Below are 18,367 nucleotides of genomic sequence, written 5' to 3'. Positions count from 1 at the left end.
GGTACAGTGTGTTATTCAATGATCTGAGGTTGCTATTGGGATCCTCCTCAGCATATGCGGTGTCTGCTGGTAAACTTCATGAATGCAAGTTATCCTAACCTAAGGCATGGGAGTAAGAATAGCCAAAATTCAAATTCTTAAACAAGTCAAAGCTACTATAGTCTTTAAACTCAATATACTCACCTTAACATCTGATGTGTCTCTCTGGCAATTCTTCCAGGACAGAGCTACAGAGGAGAAGAGCCTGTTCGGATGATCAAACTTGCCTCCTTGCAGGGCGAGGAACATCGTTGTAAGCGGCTCCTGTGGACAAAGTATCACCAGCTTAGAACTCTGAAGCCATTTCAGGTTCTTCACAAAATCAAAATACATTTTTCCTTGTATATTCAGTTCAGTTCGATAGCTGTGACAAAGTAAGGAGAAACAAAGTTCACCTACTTCTCAAAAACATCTGTGTAATGTACTGAAATGTAAAAATGTAACACAGACATTTTGATTAAGAAAGGAAAGGTTAGCAGGAAACGTGGTGGTTTTTTTTACAATTGACTTTACGTCGCACTGACACAGGTTGGTCTTATGGCAATGATGTGACAGGGAAGGGCTCTAGGAGTGGAAAGAAAGCAGCTGTGGCCTTAATTAAGGTACAGCCACAGGTTTTGCCTGGTGTGAAAATGGGAAACCATGCAAAACCATTTTCAGGGCTGCCGACAGTGGAATTCGAAATGTGGTGTTAAGTTCTGATGTAAGCCACATGGTTTTCAGAACTAGTCAGTCAAGTGTGAAAGTGTATAATCCCCAGAAAAGAGGGAATATCAGGAAGGGATGGAAATTACACAAATATCCTACAATATCACCATCACTTATCAATACCTTCCTCTGTAACAGAGTGCTCCACAATAGGACTAAAAAGTTAAACCATTCACCGAGTCGAGGTTTGAATCCCAAGAGTGACAATGCCGCACCCCCCCCCCCCTCACTCTCTCTTACACAGGGATAGTCAGAAGGATTCTTTTGGCTGGAGTTGAATCACTCTTTTATTCCCTACTGTCAGCAATAATTATAGCTCCCACCCTTCTTACAAAACACAAAACCAAGATAATTATTTCTTTTTTGTTTTCTGTGACTGGGGTTGAAAAACAAAGAAGAATACAATAATGAGAATACAAACAATTTCTTTGGGAAAGCAGTGCAGTGGTGCATTTTACTGTATTGCTATACACAGTCAAAATTCACTATCATCATCATCATCATTCTACACATTGCTAAGCATTGTGACATCATTTCTTTTCTCTGTTAAAACAGCATCCCTGACAAGATGCTGCCAAGGTGGAAAGGCATCTTGTCAGGGATGCTGTTTTAACAGAGTCAAAATTCACTATCATCATCATCATTCTACACATTGCTAAGCATTGTGACATAATTTCTTTTCTCTGTTGATTGAACCATCTACGTGTTGTTCATCTTCAAGATCTTCTGCCAACTTCTTTTGTCCTTTCCTCCTCAAAATGTGCCCTAGGAACTAGCTTTTGCCCACAGAAGAAGATAGTTATTTAGTGATGTTCAGTTTTTTCTCCTTATTTATTTCCATTTTGTACCTTTTCTCCAAGACTGTGTCCATACCATTCAGCAATTCCTCTAGATAAAATAACTACTGTATATCATCAACAAATCCCAGAGTTTCTTCTTCTTCTTCTTCTTCTTCTTCTTCTTCTTCTTCTTCTTCTTCTTCTTCTTCTTCTTCTTCTTCTTCTTCTTCTTCTTCCTCTTCTTCGTCTTCTTCTTCGTCTTCTTCTTCGTCTTCTTCTTCTTCTCCTTGGTGATTCTTTTTCTAAATTTCTCTTTAATTTTTTTATAGCCTGCACTACATATACAGTGAAAAGGAGAGGGGACACTTGCAGCCTTGCCTCACTCCTTTCTGGATTGCTGCTTCTTTTTCATAGCCCTCAGTTTGCACCACTGCAGACTGACTATTATATAGATTGTAGATAATCCTCCTTTCTTGGTATATGATCTTGATCACCTTCAGAATCTCAAATAGTTTAGTCCAATCAACATTATTAAATGCCTTTTCTAGATCTACGAATGCCATGTATGTGGGCTTGTCCTCCTTAATTTGATCCTCTAAGGTAAGATGTAAATTCAGGATTGCTCTGCATGTTTCTACATTTCTTCTAAAACTGAACTGATCTTCTCCAACTCAGCTGCAACTTGTCTTTCCATTCTTCTGTAAATAATTTGTATTAACATTTTGCTCGTGAGATACTATACTGATGGTGCGCTAGTTTTTGCACTTTTTAAAATTGGATGGCACTTCTGCTTACACACTAAATAGAATAATCGAAACAGACTTTCAACGTATTAGGTCGTGTTACGTACATGTAGTACGTGTTGAAGAGATGTTAAGTACAGAACAAAAATGGCCAGCCGGACACCAGTGGGATCCGAACCCACAACCTCGCCATGTTGGATGCTCCCAAGGCGAATCAGTAATTCTGAGGATGTATCATCAATTCCAGGCGCCTTGTTCCTATTTAGGTCTCTCAATGCTCTTTCAAATTCTGACTGAAAAACTGGGTCTCCTATTTCACCAGTCTCATCTTGTTCCAGAATCTTATCATCTACTATTTACCCTTGATACGATTGTTGAATATATTCCTGCCAGATATAGTGAAAACATGGTTTTTAAGGCAAAAAACTTTTGGCTCGTATATTTCCCATCTCTGTCATGACACTACTCTTTTTTGTTCCTCACACTATCCTTCTTTCTCACAACCTCACAGTCCTCTCTCCAAATCTGCCTGGAAGCAGAGGCACAAAAGCAAGGTTTGTCTCTATTATATTAACACTTAGAAGGGGGTGGGTGGAGGATTAACAATGAATTTCTAAGGAAATCGTTCTTGCTAATAGTTACAAGATTACTTTCCTACAGTGCAGATTTCTGTCTACTCATGAAAACTGGTATTATAGCGAATGTTTTACATGTGTTTGTTATAGCAGAGCCTAAAACATCCATTTTATAATGGTGGGAAACAGTGTTATTCTCCACAAAACTAAGTGTTCAGGTTTTCCATCCGAGAAAAACACAACTGGATTCTTAGTGTCAGGGGATTCAGCAAAACATTGAACCTAGTGAGAAGCTGGCAGGGTCATCCCATTTGAGCAGGTGGGATGGCTGTGCCAGACCCTGCGCCCAAGAGTCCCTGTACCATGGGAGGAAAGAGCTAGATCCTTCAGAGAAAGTACCAGTAACAATTTAAAAATTCTCATTTTGTTATTATGATTCATATGTTTATTACTATTATTGTTATTATGTGCAATTAGGTCTCTTCTGACTGAGCTCGATAGCTGCAATCGCTTAAGTGCGGCCAGTATCCAGTCTTCAGGAGATAGTAGGTTCGAACCCCACTATCGGCAGCCCTGAAAATGGTTTTCCGTGGTTTCCCATTTTCACACCAGGCAAATGCTGGGGCTGTACCTTAATTAAGGCCATGGCCGCTTCCTTCCACTTCCTAGGCCTTTCCTGTCCCATCGTCGCAATAAGACCTATCTGTGTCGGTGCAACGTAAATCAAGTAGCAAAAAAAAAAGTCTCTTCTGAAAATATCCACCGTCTAACTTTCCAGACCACCAAGAAACTTGAAATTCGGCAAATCCGATAGCTATTAGGCTGTAACCCAAGGAAATATTCCAAAAAGTTCGAATTTTTCATATTTAGCCCCCCCCCCCAAACAAAATGGCGGGCTCAACTTTTGGGTGTGCTAGAAAATTGAAATTTGACAAAATTATTGCTGTTACCCTGTAACCGACGGAGAAATTATAAAAAGTTCCAATGTTTAACTTTTTACCCCCCACCCCCAAATATCGAAATATTGAGGCATTTTTCATGCCGGTGCAGACCTTCCTTTCGAGGTATTTTGTGTCTAAACTGTTATTCCTATCAAAAAATGGATAGCACTTTTGGTCCCTGGAATGAAGAGATCTACAACTTTGGTCCTATGACTTTTTGTCGTATCTCGACTCCTTCTACCTTAGATCGAACTTCATTTTCCGATTTTGAATCAATTTTTCTTCATATTTTATTTCACTACTTGAAACACTTATAAGACAGGTAAGATCACAAAATTCAGCAGGACCCTTGCCACGTCCATTGGTGATACGCAAACCGACTTTCATTATTCCTGCCGCCATGTAGCTATGGGAAAATGGAAGCGATATGTGGAAACACTACTCAAATTTCAGCCTTATCTTTCTAAAGCAATCTAAGGTGAAGCCGACAGTGATACGACAAACCGTCGAAGAACCGATATTACAGATCGTTTCGTAGTCGAAACTCCTGCCAAGTTTCAAGACTGCAGCTATCTGGTAAGTTGGCGAAATAATGTCTCAACTTGTGAAAAACGTACGAAATTTGACCTAGATCGAAACATTTACCTCTATCTATGCCATAAATAGCTAAGATACGAAAAAATGTCTTACGATAAAAAATGTAGGCTACTAAAGGGGCCGTCTTATGCCGCAATCCATTTGTCGATACGACCAACAGTTCCAAACCAAACCAAATCCCATGACACTACAGCCCTTGAAGAGCCTTGGGCTACCAAGCGACCGCTGCTCAGCCCGAAGGCCTGCAGGTTACGAGGTGTCGTGTGGTCAGCACGACGAATCCTCTCGGCCGTTATTCTTGGCTTTCTAGACCGGGGCCGCTATCTCACCGTTAGATAGCTCCTCAATTCTAATCACGTAGGCTGAGTGGACCTCGAACCAGCCCTCAGGTCCAGGTAAAAATCCCTGACCTGGCCGGGAATTTAACCCGGGGCCTCCGGGTAAGAGGCACGCACGCTACCCCTACACCACGGGACCAACCGTTCTGGCACAGTAAATTTCCAAATGAAGGTCTGGACTTATAAACGTGCACATCTTCAACACTTATCTATATTATATAAAACCGTACGGCTGACTGACTGACATTAAGGATTGACCACTTCCAGATGAGTTAGCAACTTGAAATTTGTCAATGTGATAGCTATTAGGTTGTAACCTGTGGAAAAGTTCCAAATGTTCATTGTTTTGTTATTTTTACTTCCCTTCCTCTAAATAGTGGACGATATGTTGCAGTGCACCAGAAAATTAAAATTTGAAACAGTTATAGCTCTTGACCTGCAACCGACGGAGAAATTCCAAAAAGTTCCAATGTTTAAGTTTTTACCTCCAAAAACTGTCGAAAAGTGGAGGCAATTTTCATGACGGTGCAGACCATCGTTTCGAGGTTTTTTGTGGCTAAACGGTAAGTCGTATCGCCAAATGGACACGACATTCGGAACCCATCATGAAGAGATCTACAACTTCGGTCCCGTGACTTTTAGTCGTATCTTGATCCCTTATGCCTCAGATAGAGCTACATGTTCGTATTTTACGTCAATTTTGTGCATATTCCATAATTAATTTTACTGTTTTACACACTTGTAAGACCGATAGAATCATGAAATTCGGTAGGCTCATTGGAACATCCGTGGGTCATTTGTGAGCAAAATGCATGATTCTAGCACTCTGTAAGAATGGAAAAACGAAAGGAATATGTGGACACTGTACTCCTAATCTAAGGTTCTAAACCAATCTACGGTGTACCCGATGCAGATAAGACGAAACATCAAGGAACGAAAATGTAGAACGTTTCAACCATGATACACCTACCACGTTTCAAGACTATAGGCTAGCTGCCCATTAGGTTAGGAAAAAAATTTCTCATCTTGTGAGAATCGTGCGTAATTTACACGAGGTCGAAACGTTTACATCTTTGCTATAAATCGTGAATATACAGTACGAGAAAATATTATAGGACCAAACATGTACGCGAATAAATGAGCCGTCTGGTGGGGCAATCCGTTTCTCGTAACGACGTACCGGTTCTTCACAGTAATTTTCCAAATGATCACTTCTAAAGTAGAGGGATTGGGGGTTTGGGGGCGGAGTCCCCAACGAGCGAATGCGAGTTAAAATATACAAACACAAACCAAAACAGAGTCAAATTAACAAAACGTAGTGAACAATAATACAAAGACTAATACGAAACACTGCGTTTGTATGCGATAAAAACAAACCACTATCCTTCATAAAACGGATGACGAGATCTGCTGACTGCTCGTTATCTCGCGGGATGAGTCAGATGGTACTCGGGAGTTTTAGACTACGTCGCAGATCGACAAGGTCCACGCACTCCGTAAGAGACATAAATGTATACGGTACTTTAAATGATATTCCAATTACGGTACCACACGGCGCATGTAGAAAATTAATTGGAAGAGTCTGATGGATCTAAAACTTTCGTCTCTTAGAACAAAGGCAGTACATTCACTTGTAAACCAAATACTGTATATTAATATACTGTCTTCTAAGAAGGTAAATTCTGATCTACTTACGACTCGTATGAGCCAGTTGAGTACAAAGGCAGCAGTGGAATAGTGTGTGCCGTAGTGGAAGGGAGGGATACTCTCATGTTCCCAGCTGTTGTAACGTTCCTCAAAGTACGCTCGCCGACTGGGATTCAGGGCTCCAATAGGCTGAAACAGAAAGACGTTCACAGATCTGTAACTACAAAAGAAAGTAGTCAAACTGCACTGTACCCGTACTGTAAAAAGCAAATGTTAGGCTGTGATGGTTATGAATGTTGTGTTAGAGGGCAATGCAGTGGAATTATTAGTCCCTGTTACCTTGGAAAGGTCCCTGTAGTTGCTCGGTAGGCTGAGGTCCAGCTCCTTAGCCTCGTAGTTGGTGAGAACCCACGGGAACACAGGGTACTGGTTCAGGTCGTTGTAGGTCCTCCCTGAAATAAGATAAACAGAATCTCTTTCATATAAAACACACACAAACAAACAATATTTCACCGCGCTGAAAAATATCTTCATCAACCTCAATAATTCATCTACCGCATATATTAAAAGAGTTTACTAAAAACAGTTCCGTCAAATCCGTTCGTCAGTTCTACTGGACTGATATGCTTCATTTTGGTTTTATTCTTTCCGGAATTACCTTCTCGTGAATCATGAGACATTGATAGTTCTCTAAGTTCAGCCAACTTTGAGGAATCATAAAATCAAATCATTAAATGATCACTCCAATAATTGCAGGCGAAGGCTTCCCTTAACCCGCAATACATTCTGTACTTAGCAGGTTGCTAAGCGACTAACACTTTCATCAATATTCTGATGTATGTGATTTTCATTTTCAGTAATGTCATTGGATGCAGCCATGTTTGATTACTACCTGTCAAGCCAGAGAGTATACACTTCCTCTGATCACGGAAGCTATTCCCTCGTTTTACACTTTCTGTTCTTCCAAGTGGTGTGCACTGAACCCCATCTACCCCAGCGCTGCTGGGGTAAATAATTTTGTCTTTACATTTTTTATTATTTCTTAGAACGCTTTTTACAAAGTTTTAAAACTGCGAACATCTAAGCCAAGCCAAGTATAGCTGTCTGGAAAATCCGCTCACACTACCGCAGCTTCTCCAGTGAGCTGGGTTTCATTGCCGGCGCGAAAGAGAGCTACCCCAGCGAAATTTAAGTCGCTTGGTTGACGCATGCACTTGCAACTTCCTTGTCCTGGGAGCGGGGCGGGGCTGTAGGCCCTCCCCCGACAGCAATTTACGGCGACAGGCCAGCTAGCTTAGGTAAGAAATGTTAGTTTTAATACTTGACACTCGAAGTGGTCAGTGCCAAACACTAGAGACTACAATAAAAATATCAAGATGTTAACAGTATAGCCACTTGCACATCGTCTTGCTAATAAAATTAAGCCAGTTTATGAAATCAATTGTAATATAGACGAATATATTTTGTTTTTGAATTTCGGCATGTATAAAGTTTTTGAGCAATCATTTCTTTTTTTTTTTTTTTTTTTTTTTGCTAGTTGCTTTACGTCTAACCGACACAGATAGGTCTTATGGCGACGATGGGACAGGAAAGGGCTAGGAGTGGGAAGGAAGTGGCCGTGGTCTTAATTAAGGTACATCCCCAGCATTTGCCTGGTGTGTAAATGGGAAACCACGGAAAACCATCTTCAGGGCTGCCGATAGTGGGGTTCGAACCTATTATCTCCCGAATACTGGATACTGGCCGATAGCACGTGTAGAGTGTGTTTCCCGATAGCCGCAGAAAAATATTTAGGTTGCTCAGCATGAACACAAAGCTAAGCGCGAAGTCAAATAATTTTGTACAGTGGTATATAGTGAAGTTGGATTACAGGTGAAGTTTTTCGTGAGTTCTGTGCCATTCTTCATGAATATAACGTGTGTTATACGTCGTGACGACCGAGCTCGATAGCTGCAGTCGCTTAAGTGCGACCAGTATTCGGAAGATAGTGGGTTGGAACCCCACTGTCGGCAGCCCTGAAAATGGTTTTCCGAGGTTTCCCATTTTCACACCAAGCAAATGCTGGGGCTGTACCTTAATTAATGCCACGACCGCTTTCTTCCCAGTCCAGCCCTTTCCTGTCCCATCGTCGCCCTAAGTCCTATCTGTGTCGGTGCGACGTGCCAATAGCAAAAAACAAACGTCGTGACGAATATTTTCCCTCGTTTGTCGTTGATGCACGTATACTCAGTAAGCGAGTGGAACTATAGAACTTCGGCGACGGGAAAATACCAGTTCAATTTTGCTGGTTTAGGTTAGACTTTTTAAGTTAAAAATAAATATTTGGTCCAAATGTATTTTTGTGAAAACCATGACTGTACTATGACGAAGCGTCACCGGGTGAAACTGTAAGTACATTGTTTAAAATCTGCTACAGATTACGTTATGATGGTGTCACTGCCGTGAATATTAATTTGGAAGTATGTGCGAGCGTGTGGTTGAAAATATTCTTGAAAGACCTTTCTCAGGTAGACCTTTCCACGAAAAATGCAGCCTTATAAAATGGTAATGTTGACTTTAGAGAGTGTAGTGGGGCTACGATTGCTTATATTTACAAAAACACATTTTTGCTCCTGGGATAACTAAGGTGTTCATCGCACGCCAATGCTTCTTTCTTTATCGGTCCGCCAGTTTTCGAAGGCGGTACCTTGAGCCTCTGGTTCAATAGAAAAGTAAGTTCAGGAGCTGGGTACATCGCAAAGAGTGAAAAGAAGAAATGGAGCAAAGTGGTCCAAAGAACTGAATTCTCTACTAAAATTGAGGACTACTGGAAATTCAGAAAGGCCGACAATAGTGTCAAATGTGGCCCTAAGGGGCCGAAACGATATGCATAACTTAATTAATAATATGCCATGTAAGCGGTGTGAAGGTACAGTATTTATACCCGAAAATCGTTGATTCAGAATGCCCATGATGCCACGAAATCTCATAAAGTATAATTTCAGCAGTTACCTGGATGAGTATGACTAAACACTCGTTATTTTTTTACAATATAATTACATCGCACCAACACAGATAGGCATTACGGCGACGATGGGATGGGAAAGAACTAGAAATGGGAAGGAAGAGATCATGGACTTAATTAAGGTACAGCCCCAGAATTTGCTTGGCGTGAAAATGAGAAACCACGAAAAACCATCTTCAGGGCGGCCGACAGCAGGGTTCGAACCCTCTATCTTCCGAATGCAAGCTCACAGTTGCGCGACTCTAATAACCACACGGCCAACTCGTTCTGTTCTCCAAATGTTTGCTATCAGCGCCAGGATTCGATGGGTCTTCCTCCTGTCATAAAGCTCCGCTTGCGAGGTTCGCCACGTTAACCTTGGCCTCCACTTCCCTCTAACAGCTGAGAGGAACACATTTAATTAAAATCTCTTTATACTTAAAGATCGTCTTTTCCTAAGGGTGATTTGTTGGCTCTTGACACTGTTGATCTGACGCGCAGTCTTTGAAGTTGTGCTCTATCAATGGAACAGGCTCCCGTTCTGAATTATTAGTACATGCACCTCTGAGGGAAACATGTGTTCCTAATTCCTGCGCTCGCGTGTACAACACTGTCGCATATCCGTCAGCTACTCATTACACTGTCAGCATCAAACGACACATTAAAATTTGTCTCCAAATTACTCTTTTTATTAGCCTACATAGGCCTATATATATTTTTTATGATTTTTCGTTCCCCGGCGGCGTCTCACTAAAAATAAGGCGCTGACATCACCGTACCCAAACCAAAGAGACAGTTACAACGGACATAAAGGAATTAAGTATTTATTTTATAAGAGAACAAGGCGTCGGAAAATAGCAAACACGATACGCAGTCTAAGGGATCAAAAATCCTATAACAGGTTGACAGTGAAACTTGTGTTGGTTCATTGTGCAGTGCAGTGGGCAGAGTGTTCTAAGGAGCTTTCTTTCCAAAATCCACTATGCCCAAAAATATGTTTATTGAGGAAACGCGAATTTCTGCTGCCATCGCTGTATACCTATACAAAAATTAAATAGAAATGTATCCTTACATTAATTTTTATTTTTATTTTGCTTCATTCAGCTAATTTATATTGCGGTTCCTTATTTCCATCCCTACATTAATTTTTATTTTTATTTTGCTTCATTCTGCTAATTTATATTGCGGTTCCTTATTTCTATCCTTACATTAATTTTTATTTTTATTTTGCTTCATTCAGCTAATTTATGTTGCGGTTCCTTCTTTCAAACAATTATTTAGAGCAAGTTTATTTTACAAAACTTACCATTGCCAGAAAATAGTAAATGTTGAGAAAAAATATTCTACGTGTATGTATGTTTAGTCCTCAGCCCGAAGACTGGTTGGATCCTCAACAGTTCCACCATCAGCTGTCATAGATGGCATAGGCAGAACTGAAGAAGCGTACTAGGGCAATCAGAAGTGAGATCGTTTTCCGTTACTTTCTTCAATGAACCAGAAGTTTCTATTACATATAAGTCTGCCAAGCCCACTGGAATACATGCACTAACCGACCATATGAGCAACATGTTTACACCATTCATAGCACGCATTGGTTGCATAAGGGACATTACTAGCATCGCTCATACCTCAGTCACTTTCATATTGCCAAGGACTGAGAAAGATTAATGAAAGCTAACAAAATTGCCGTAGCCCATACCAGAAGACATAGTGCACTGTAAATACTAGGTCTATTTTAAACCGTTTTATTTGGCACTATAATAATTTATAATTAACTCTCCGACGAGGGTGGGCGGCATCTGCCATGCGTAGGTAACTGCGTGTTACTGTGATGGAGGGTAGTGTTATGTGTGGTGATTTGACACTGAAGAACTAGTAGAATATCATTATGGAACCCTTCAATCAGACTTGTATACAACTTGCTACTTATATTTGGAACATGTGGCTGTTACAAATAAACAGAATGCAAGATGGATGCCCGGCGCTATGTCTAAATGTCAGCCCCAGGCCATCGGTTCGGAGGCTCAGAGTTCGATACCCAGCCGGACCGGGGATTTTAATCGCGTTTGGTTAATTCCTTATCTCAGGGGGCTAGATATTTGCGCGCATCTTAATACACATCTTCAAATACATACAACATATGACACGACATACCACCACAGAAACACGCATGACAAGTTGCAGGTCTATATAAGCCGGGCTTTAACGATCCGACTCGTTGGCTGAATGGTCAGCGTACTGGCCTTCGGTTCAGAGGGTCCCGGGTTCGATTCCAGGCCCGGTTGGGGATTTTAATCTTTCTTACTTGCTGGTCGGCGCTACAGTCCATGTAGGTCCTTGGCCTCCTTAATCACCTGCCTCCATTCGTCCCGGTCCTCGGCTTTCCTTCTCCAGCATTTAACTCCCATCTTTCTAAGGTCATCCTCAACATCATCGATCCATCTCTTCCTGGGCCATCCTCTCCTCCTTCTTCCTTCCGGTTTTCCTATAAAGACTTTTTTGACAGTATTGGTTTCTGCCATTCTCTGAACATGACCAGCCCATCGAATTCTTCCCTGCTTAATTTTAACAACAATATCTGGCTAGCCAAACAATCCTTGCAGCTCTGCATTTGTCATCATTCTCCATCCATCCTGATCTCTAACTGCTCCAAACACTTTTCTCAATATCTTCCTTTCCCACCGTAACAGCCACTATTCGTCTCTAGTAGTCATCACCCAGCATTCTGAGCCATACATCACTATAGGTCTTAGTACTGTTGTATATATTTTTATTTTGTATTCTTACTGACATTCTTGGATTTAAACATATTTTGCAAAGCGCAAAAGCATCGGTTCCCACTTGTTATCCTTTCCTGTATTTCCAAAGAGGTTTTATTGTCTGCAGTTATTATTGAGCCAAGATACTTGAAAGTTGTAACTCTCTGATATTCCTTCTCATGTATTCTCACTGTGGTGCTTTCTCTTGCTCCCTCTGTCTCTCCCATCTTCATATATTTTGTTTTATTTATATTCAGTTCTAGCCCTAAGTCCCGTGCTTTCTCTTCTAACACAGCATAGTTCTCTCCTAGAGCTCTTTCGTTTCGTGCAATAATTGCCACATCATCAGCATATGCTATCACTTGTGCTAATCTGTTCAGGAGGGTTCTCCCTGGGTTGATAGGTATCTGGCGTATAACTCTTTCTAGTGCTAAATTGAATAGGAGTGTGTTGAGAACATCCCCCTATCTCAGCCCCTTTTAAACTAAAAATGCCTCTGACAGATCCTGTTCCACTCTCACCTTGCATACTGTTCTTTTCAAGGTCATTTCTGTCAACCTAACCAATTTCCTTGGGATTCCTAACTATCTCATAATTTAATAAATTTTGCCTCTATCTAGACTGTCGTATGCCTGTTTAAAATCAACATACAGCTGGTGAAGCTGCTTGTCATACTCATAAAAATTCTCCAGTAATTGTCGCAATATAAAAATCTGATCCAGTGTAGAACGATTTTTTCTAAAACCTGCTTGGTAATCCCCTAGTATCCTTTCCATCCATGGTTCCAGTCTTGAGGCTAACATCTTACTGAAAATCTTGTAAGTTCCATCCAGCAAAGTAATCCCTCGGTAATTTTCGCATACTGCCTTATCTCCTTTCTTATGTATTGGACATATTATGCCCAATGTCCAATCCTTGGGCATTTCCTCCTTCATCCAAACCTCCTTTATCAACTTATGAACAGCCTTCTCTACTCCTACTCCCCCATATCTCAACCGTTCCGTCTCCATCCCATCTTCACCCCGGGCTTTGTTATTCTTTAATGCTTTAATTGCTATCCTGGCCTCTTCTAAATCTGCCTGCTCTATTGACTCTTCATTCAATTCTCCTTCTTCCCCACCATCACTGATGTTTTCCTCTTCTCTATCATCCTCATTATTTCCATTGAGCACCTTTGCTCAATGCCATCTTTCGAACACTTTGCTTTTGTCACCAATGAGGTTTCCGTCCTCGTCCTTAAAGAAAACAGCTCTTGGTTGGAATCCTCTCTTAAGATCTTTTGTTCTCTCATAAAACTTTCGTACCTCATTTCTATCCTTCATTTCATCTTCTTCGATTCTCTTTCTCTCAAAAGCTCTCTTTTTGGATCTACATATCTTATCGGCTCTTCTCCGCTTCTCTCTGTACTCTTCCACTGCTTGCCTTGTCCTCCTTTGAAGCATTATTTTCCTAGCTTCATTCCTCTCTTGAATTAGTGTTAAGCATTCTTCATCAAACCATTCTGCTCTCTTTACACGTTCCTTCTTCCCCAAAGTATCATCTGCAACTTCACTGATAACTGTTCTCAGTATCTCCCATTTACTTTCTACTTCTCCTTTCTCCCATAACTCCTTTCTTATTTCCAAAGATTCTGCTATTTTCTTCTTGTATTTCTCTTGCAATTCCTCGTTTTTCAGACCCTCTACATTATGCTTTGTCTTTCTTCTTACTTTTCCGTCCTTGCCAAGTCTATTTTTTGTCTGTATTTTATTCTTACAAGATAATGGTCTGAATCAGCAACAGCACCTCTACAACTTCTAACATCCATGATGTCTGATGCATGCCGCCTGTCTATAATAACATAGTCTATTTGATTTCTTGTTACACCATCTGGTGATATCCATGTCTCCTTCTTTATGTTTTTCTGCGGGTGCCAAGTACTTTTGATTAGCATCTGCTTCCCACTCGCAAAGCCAAAAAGTCTCAAACCATTTTCATTACTGACTTCGTGCAAGCTTTCCTTCCCAACCATGTGTTTATACACCTCTTCTCTTCCAATCTTTGCGTTTAGATCTCCAAGGATCATTTTTACGTCATGTCTTTGAACTTTGTTAATTTCATCCTCCAATTTGGTGTACCTCTCTAAAGAACCAGAGAAACAAGGAAATGCCATTTGGTCCTTGTTTCAATGACGGTGAAATCCTGACATTCACCTCCCCGCGGTAGAGAGGGGGCAACGACTGCATATAAAAATAATATTTTGTATGCAGGCGGCTAACGAATGATGGGACCGATTATCTCCCGGTATAAGGAGATCCCCTATACCAAGTGCCAACAGTCTCTTTGAGAGTGCATGAGCGGGTATGGGTAAGGGCACTCTATTGTCCTGGGGACAAGAAATTGTTCCCAAAGGCGGAGGAACCAGTTTGGTCAACGGCATTAGGATGCAGAAGGCAACGGGAAACCACTGCATTAAAGATCCTGAGAGATATTCCAATAAATCCACATGGCATGACTGCAACGTCAAGATCGGAGCTGGTCGTGTGGATCGTCTACCTCCGTTTGGAGACGACGTCTTAAGAAGAAGAATTTAGTATAAAATGCATCTTTTTCCTCCTCTTCTGCCTCTTCTGTAGGGGCATACACACAAAACATTGTAACATTGAAGAACTTTCCTCGAAGTCTCAAAGAGCACATCCTATCGTTGATTGCAGTAAAGTTGATCACACTTTGCTTTACAGACTTTTGTATGAGAAATCCAGTGCCATTACTGCCTTCTTCTCCTCCACTGTACATCAGGATATGTTGACCAGTCCCCTGCCCCTTCCATCTTAACTCCTGCAAGGCAGCTATTTTCACTCCACACTTATCCAGTCCATTCCTTAATTTCTTCAACTTGCCAGGTCTCTTTAATGTCCTTATATTCCACGTTGCTACTATGATATAATTTTTCCTTCTCTTAAGCCGTTTTTCTCGCCGGGTACTCACCAAGTTATCCGCTTTTCCTGTAGTATGTCTTAAGGTATCCGTAACAGTTGTCTTTTTACGAGGTAGGGGAGTTAACCCTACGCCCAACTACCAACGTGAAGGACCAGGGTATCACTCTTAGTCTGGATCATCACCTTAGACCTGTCCGGCTTGAGTGGCCCTACCAGGAGCGTGTGCTCCCGCCGGCATAGCTCTAAGGATCATTTAAACATGCAAGCCTCCAAACACCCGGCAAAATGTATTTTGCCTTCGTCAAGGTGGTGATAGCTTCGGGAGGGAGGATTTTAGTCGCTTCTGATTAATTCTTCTGGCTTGGGGACTGGGTGTATGTGTCCATCCTCATCATATTCAGACAACATACCACAATAACTACCACCACAGAAACACGCAATAGTGATTACATCCCTCAATACAGGGTTGGCGTCAGGAAGGGTATCCGGCCATAAAACAGGGACAAATCCTCATGTACGACGCAGTTCACACCCGCGACCCCACAGGTGTGGGAAAAAGTGGTAGCAAAAGAAGGAGGAGAAGACGAAGAAGAAGAATCTGAGCTTTGACGCGGACGAGGATCAACTATTTGTTTCTGTTGTACAGTAGGTTTTTTCCTAGTGGTTTAACGTCGCAGTAACACATCGAAGGTTTTCGGCGACGCAAGGATGGGAAGGTAGCGACCGTGGCCTTATTTAAAGTACAGGCCCAGAATTTGGCAGTTGCACAGTGTTCATGGGCTGTGTAACGTCTAGTACCTATCGAATGCAACAGCAGCAGCAGCAACAGCAACAAGAACAAGGCTGGTCCGTCAGCTGAACGGACAGCTCTGGGGGGTTTACAGGGCGTCTTTTATAAACCCAGACCGTCCAGAGGAGTTTCTACTCTCCGAGACCTAAGCAGCTGTACAGGAGGCGCGCGCATAGTTCTTGACCTTGCAAGGAGCTTGCACGTGTTCGACCTACCATCAATGGCCACTCTGAATCTCAGCTGTTAACATGGTGAGACAATTATCAATGCAACACCGCGTTTTCGTATGTAAAAGTTACGCGATTCATTTGTTCAGCAATTTCCTGGTGAAGTGCCACCTTCACAAGCAAAGATTCACGTAATTGTAAATACATTTGAAACTAACGGCTCAGTGCTCAATAAAAATCATGCGCGCACACGAACAGTTTTAACAGAAGAAAAGCTAGATGACATTGGTATGAATCTTGAACGGCCACAGACTAAATCACTCACAAAATTACCACAACAAGTAGGGTTTCGGTTTCTTCTGCACACAGAGTTACAAACTGTTACACATCTAACTGTACAGGTTTACACGGGCCCATTGTTTAAAACCTGATGATCCAGCCACAAGGGTGAGATATTGTGAGTGGTATACTGCGCCATTGAATGGTCGTTTATTCGACCCACAGCTTGTGTTCTTTTGGGATAAGGCATGGTTTCATCTCAATGGTCGTGTGAACAGTCATAACTCTCGCTATTGGTATGCAGAAAATCCTAATGGTGTTTATGAAGGACGACACTTCCAGCGTCTTTTATAAGGTAAGATTTCAACCGGGAGAGTTGGCCGCGCGGTTAGGAGCACGCAGCTGTGAGCTCGCATCCGGGAGATAGTGGGTTCGAACCCCACTGTCGGCAGCCCTGAAAATGTTTTTCCGTGGTTTCCCATTTTCACACCAGGTAAATGATGGGGTTGTACCTTAATTAAGGCCATGGCCGGTTCCTTCCCATTCCTATGCTTTTCCTGTCCCATCGTCATCATAAGACCTATCTGTGCCGGTGCGACGTAAAGCAAATACCAAAAAAAAAAAAAAAAAAATAATAGCAAATTATAAGGTAAGATTTCATACAAGATTGTATAGACGCTTAAAGCAGGGCGACCGCGCGCGACGTAAGTTGGGCTGAGGCAGCTGCCGTAGCGCAGAGTACAGGGTTTATAGGAGAGACCCTGTATTTGTAGAATAATTTAAATCAGAATGCTGTATGTGTTGTACGTACGTAATTGGGACCTTTGGAATATCCTGGTGCAAGAATCACAGCAATCCCAAGGGAACCCGCCATAGTTTACACCCGCGCCCCCTCACGAGCTAGATGAATTAACCAGACGCGATTAAAATCCCCGCTCGGTCGGGAATAGAAGCTGGGGCCTTCTGAACCGAAGGCCAATACGCTGGACATTCAGCCAATTCTAATCAGAAAAGAAAAATGGAAGAATGAAAGTAAAGGAAAGGAAAGAGCCATGGGGTACGTGAAAATGAATGTCTCTCTTATTATGATTATTGTCTAACGTCGCACCGACTCAGATAGATCTTAAGGCAACGATGGATAGGAAAAGGACAGGACTAGGAAGGAAGCGACCGTGACCTCAATTGAGGTACAGCCCCAGCATTTGTCTTGTGTCAAAGTGGAAAACCATGAAACCATGGGCTGCCGACAGTGAGGTTCGAATCCACTATCTCCCGAATGCAAGCTCACAGCTGCGCGACACTAACCGCACGGCCAACTCGCTCGGTATTCGATTTTTCTTTTTTAAATCACCTCTTACGACTGAGCTGAGTGGCCGCGCGTCTTAACGCGTTACGGCTATGAAGCCAAATTCTCCATTCGGGAGACGGGTGAATTCGAATCCCATCGTCAACTGTACTAAGAATGGTTTTCCATCTTTACTTCCACGGAAATGCCAGGGCACTTCCCACACATAAGCCAGAGCCGATTCCTTCCATTTCCTTATCCAATTCCATTCACCATCATTCATTTCATCTCTGTTAGCTCCTCAACTGTGGATAGCGCCAGGAAGGGCATCCACCTGTATCAGGAAGCGCGACTAAGGGGGTAGACATAACTTACAATACAAGTGCCTCTTATGATGGGCAGGAGATGACGCTGATGTACAGTATTCTCATCCATATGTGAGAGAGCTTTAAGGCTGAAGATAACGAAGGTAAGAATATGTCTTACGTATCATCACTTTCATGAAAGCATGACGTAATGTTTACACATTTTGGGGTGTGCCACACACATGAGGCCGGCCAACAATTAACAGAGAGTGGGAGTTAAAATTACCCGATTCTATTTCGAGATATGTATCAAAGATACAGCTGTGGGTGGCACGCCCTCGTGAAGCATCCTTGATGAAGTTGCTGTGGGGGAATTCAACTAGCACATATTTATTACAGTTCTATCATATCACTTCGTACCCGCATATCTGAAAGTGCGGGTCGATTTTCTGACGAACAGAGTACTGAGTTAGCAATCCGTAATGTTGACACTAACTGGCTGACTTGTTAATTT

The 18,367-nt window shown here is 41.9% G+C and overlaps 1 protein-coding gene across 1 annotated transcript in view; it reads right to left on the bottom strand.

Moving 5' to 3' along the window:
* The window catches only part of LOC136866997 (neurobeachin), a 142,173-nt gene that overhangs the window by 51,658 nt on the left and 72,148 nt on the right, over nt 1-18,367 (bottom strand). Inside the window, exons 3-5 of the mRNA XM_067144093.2 lie at nt 6,707-6,819; nt 6,416-6,556; nt 184-303 (exon numbers count right to left, since the gene is read on the bottom strand). Of these exons, the coding sequence (XP_067000194.1) occupies nt 184-303; nt 6,416-6,556; nt 6,707-6,819 (374 nt within the window). The remainder of the gene's footprint in view (nt 1-183; nt 304-6,415; nt 6,557-6,706; nt 6,820-18,367) is intronic.

This window comes from Anabrus simplex, chromosome 3, assembly GCF_040414725.1.
Source record: "Anabrus simplex isolate iqAnaSimp1 chromosome 3, ASM4041472v1, whole genome shotgun sequence".
Lineage (NCBI taxonomy): Eukaryota > Metazoa > Arthropoda > Insecta > Orthoptera > Tettigoniidae > Anabrus > Anabrus simplex.
Note: the sequence above shows the minus strand (reverse complement) of the source record. Positions and strands in the feature narration are given on the sequence as shown.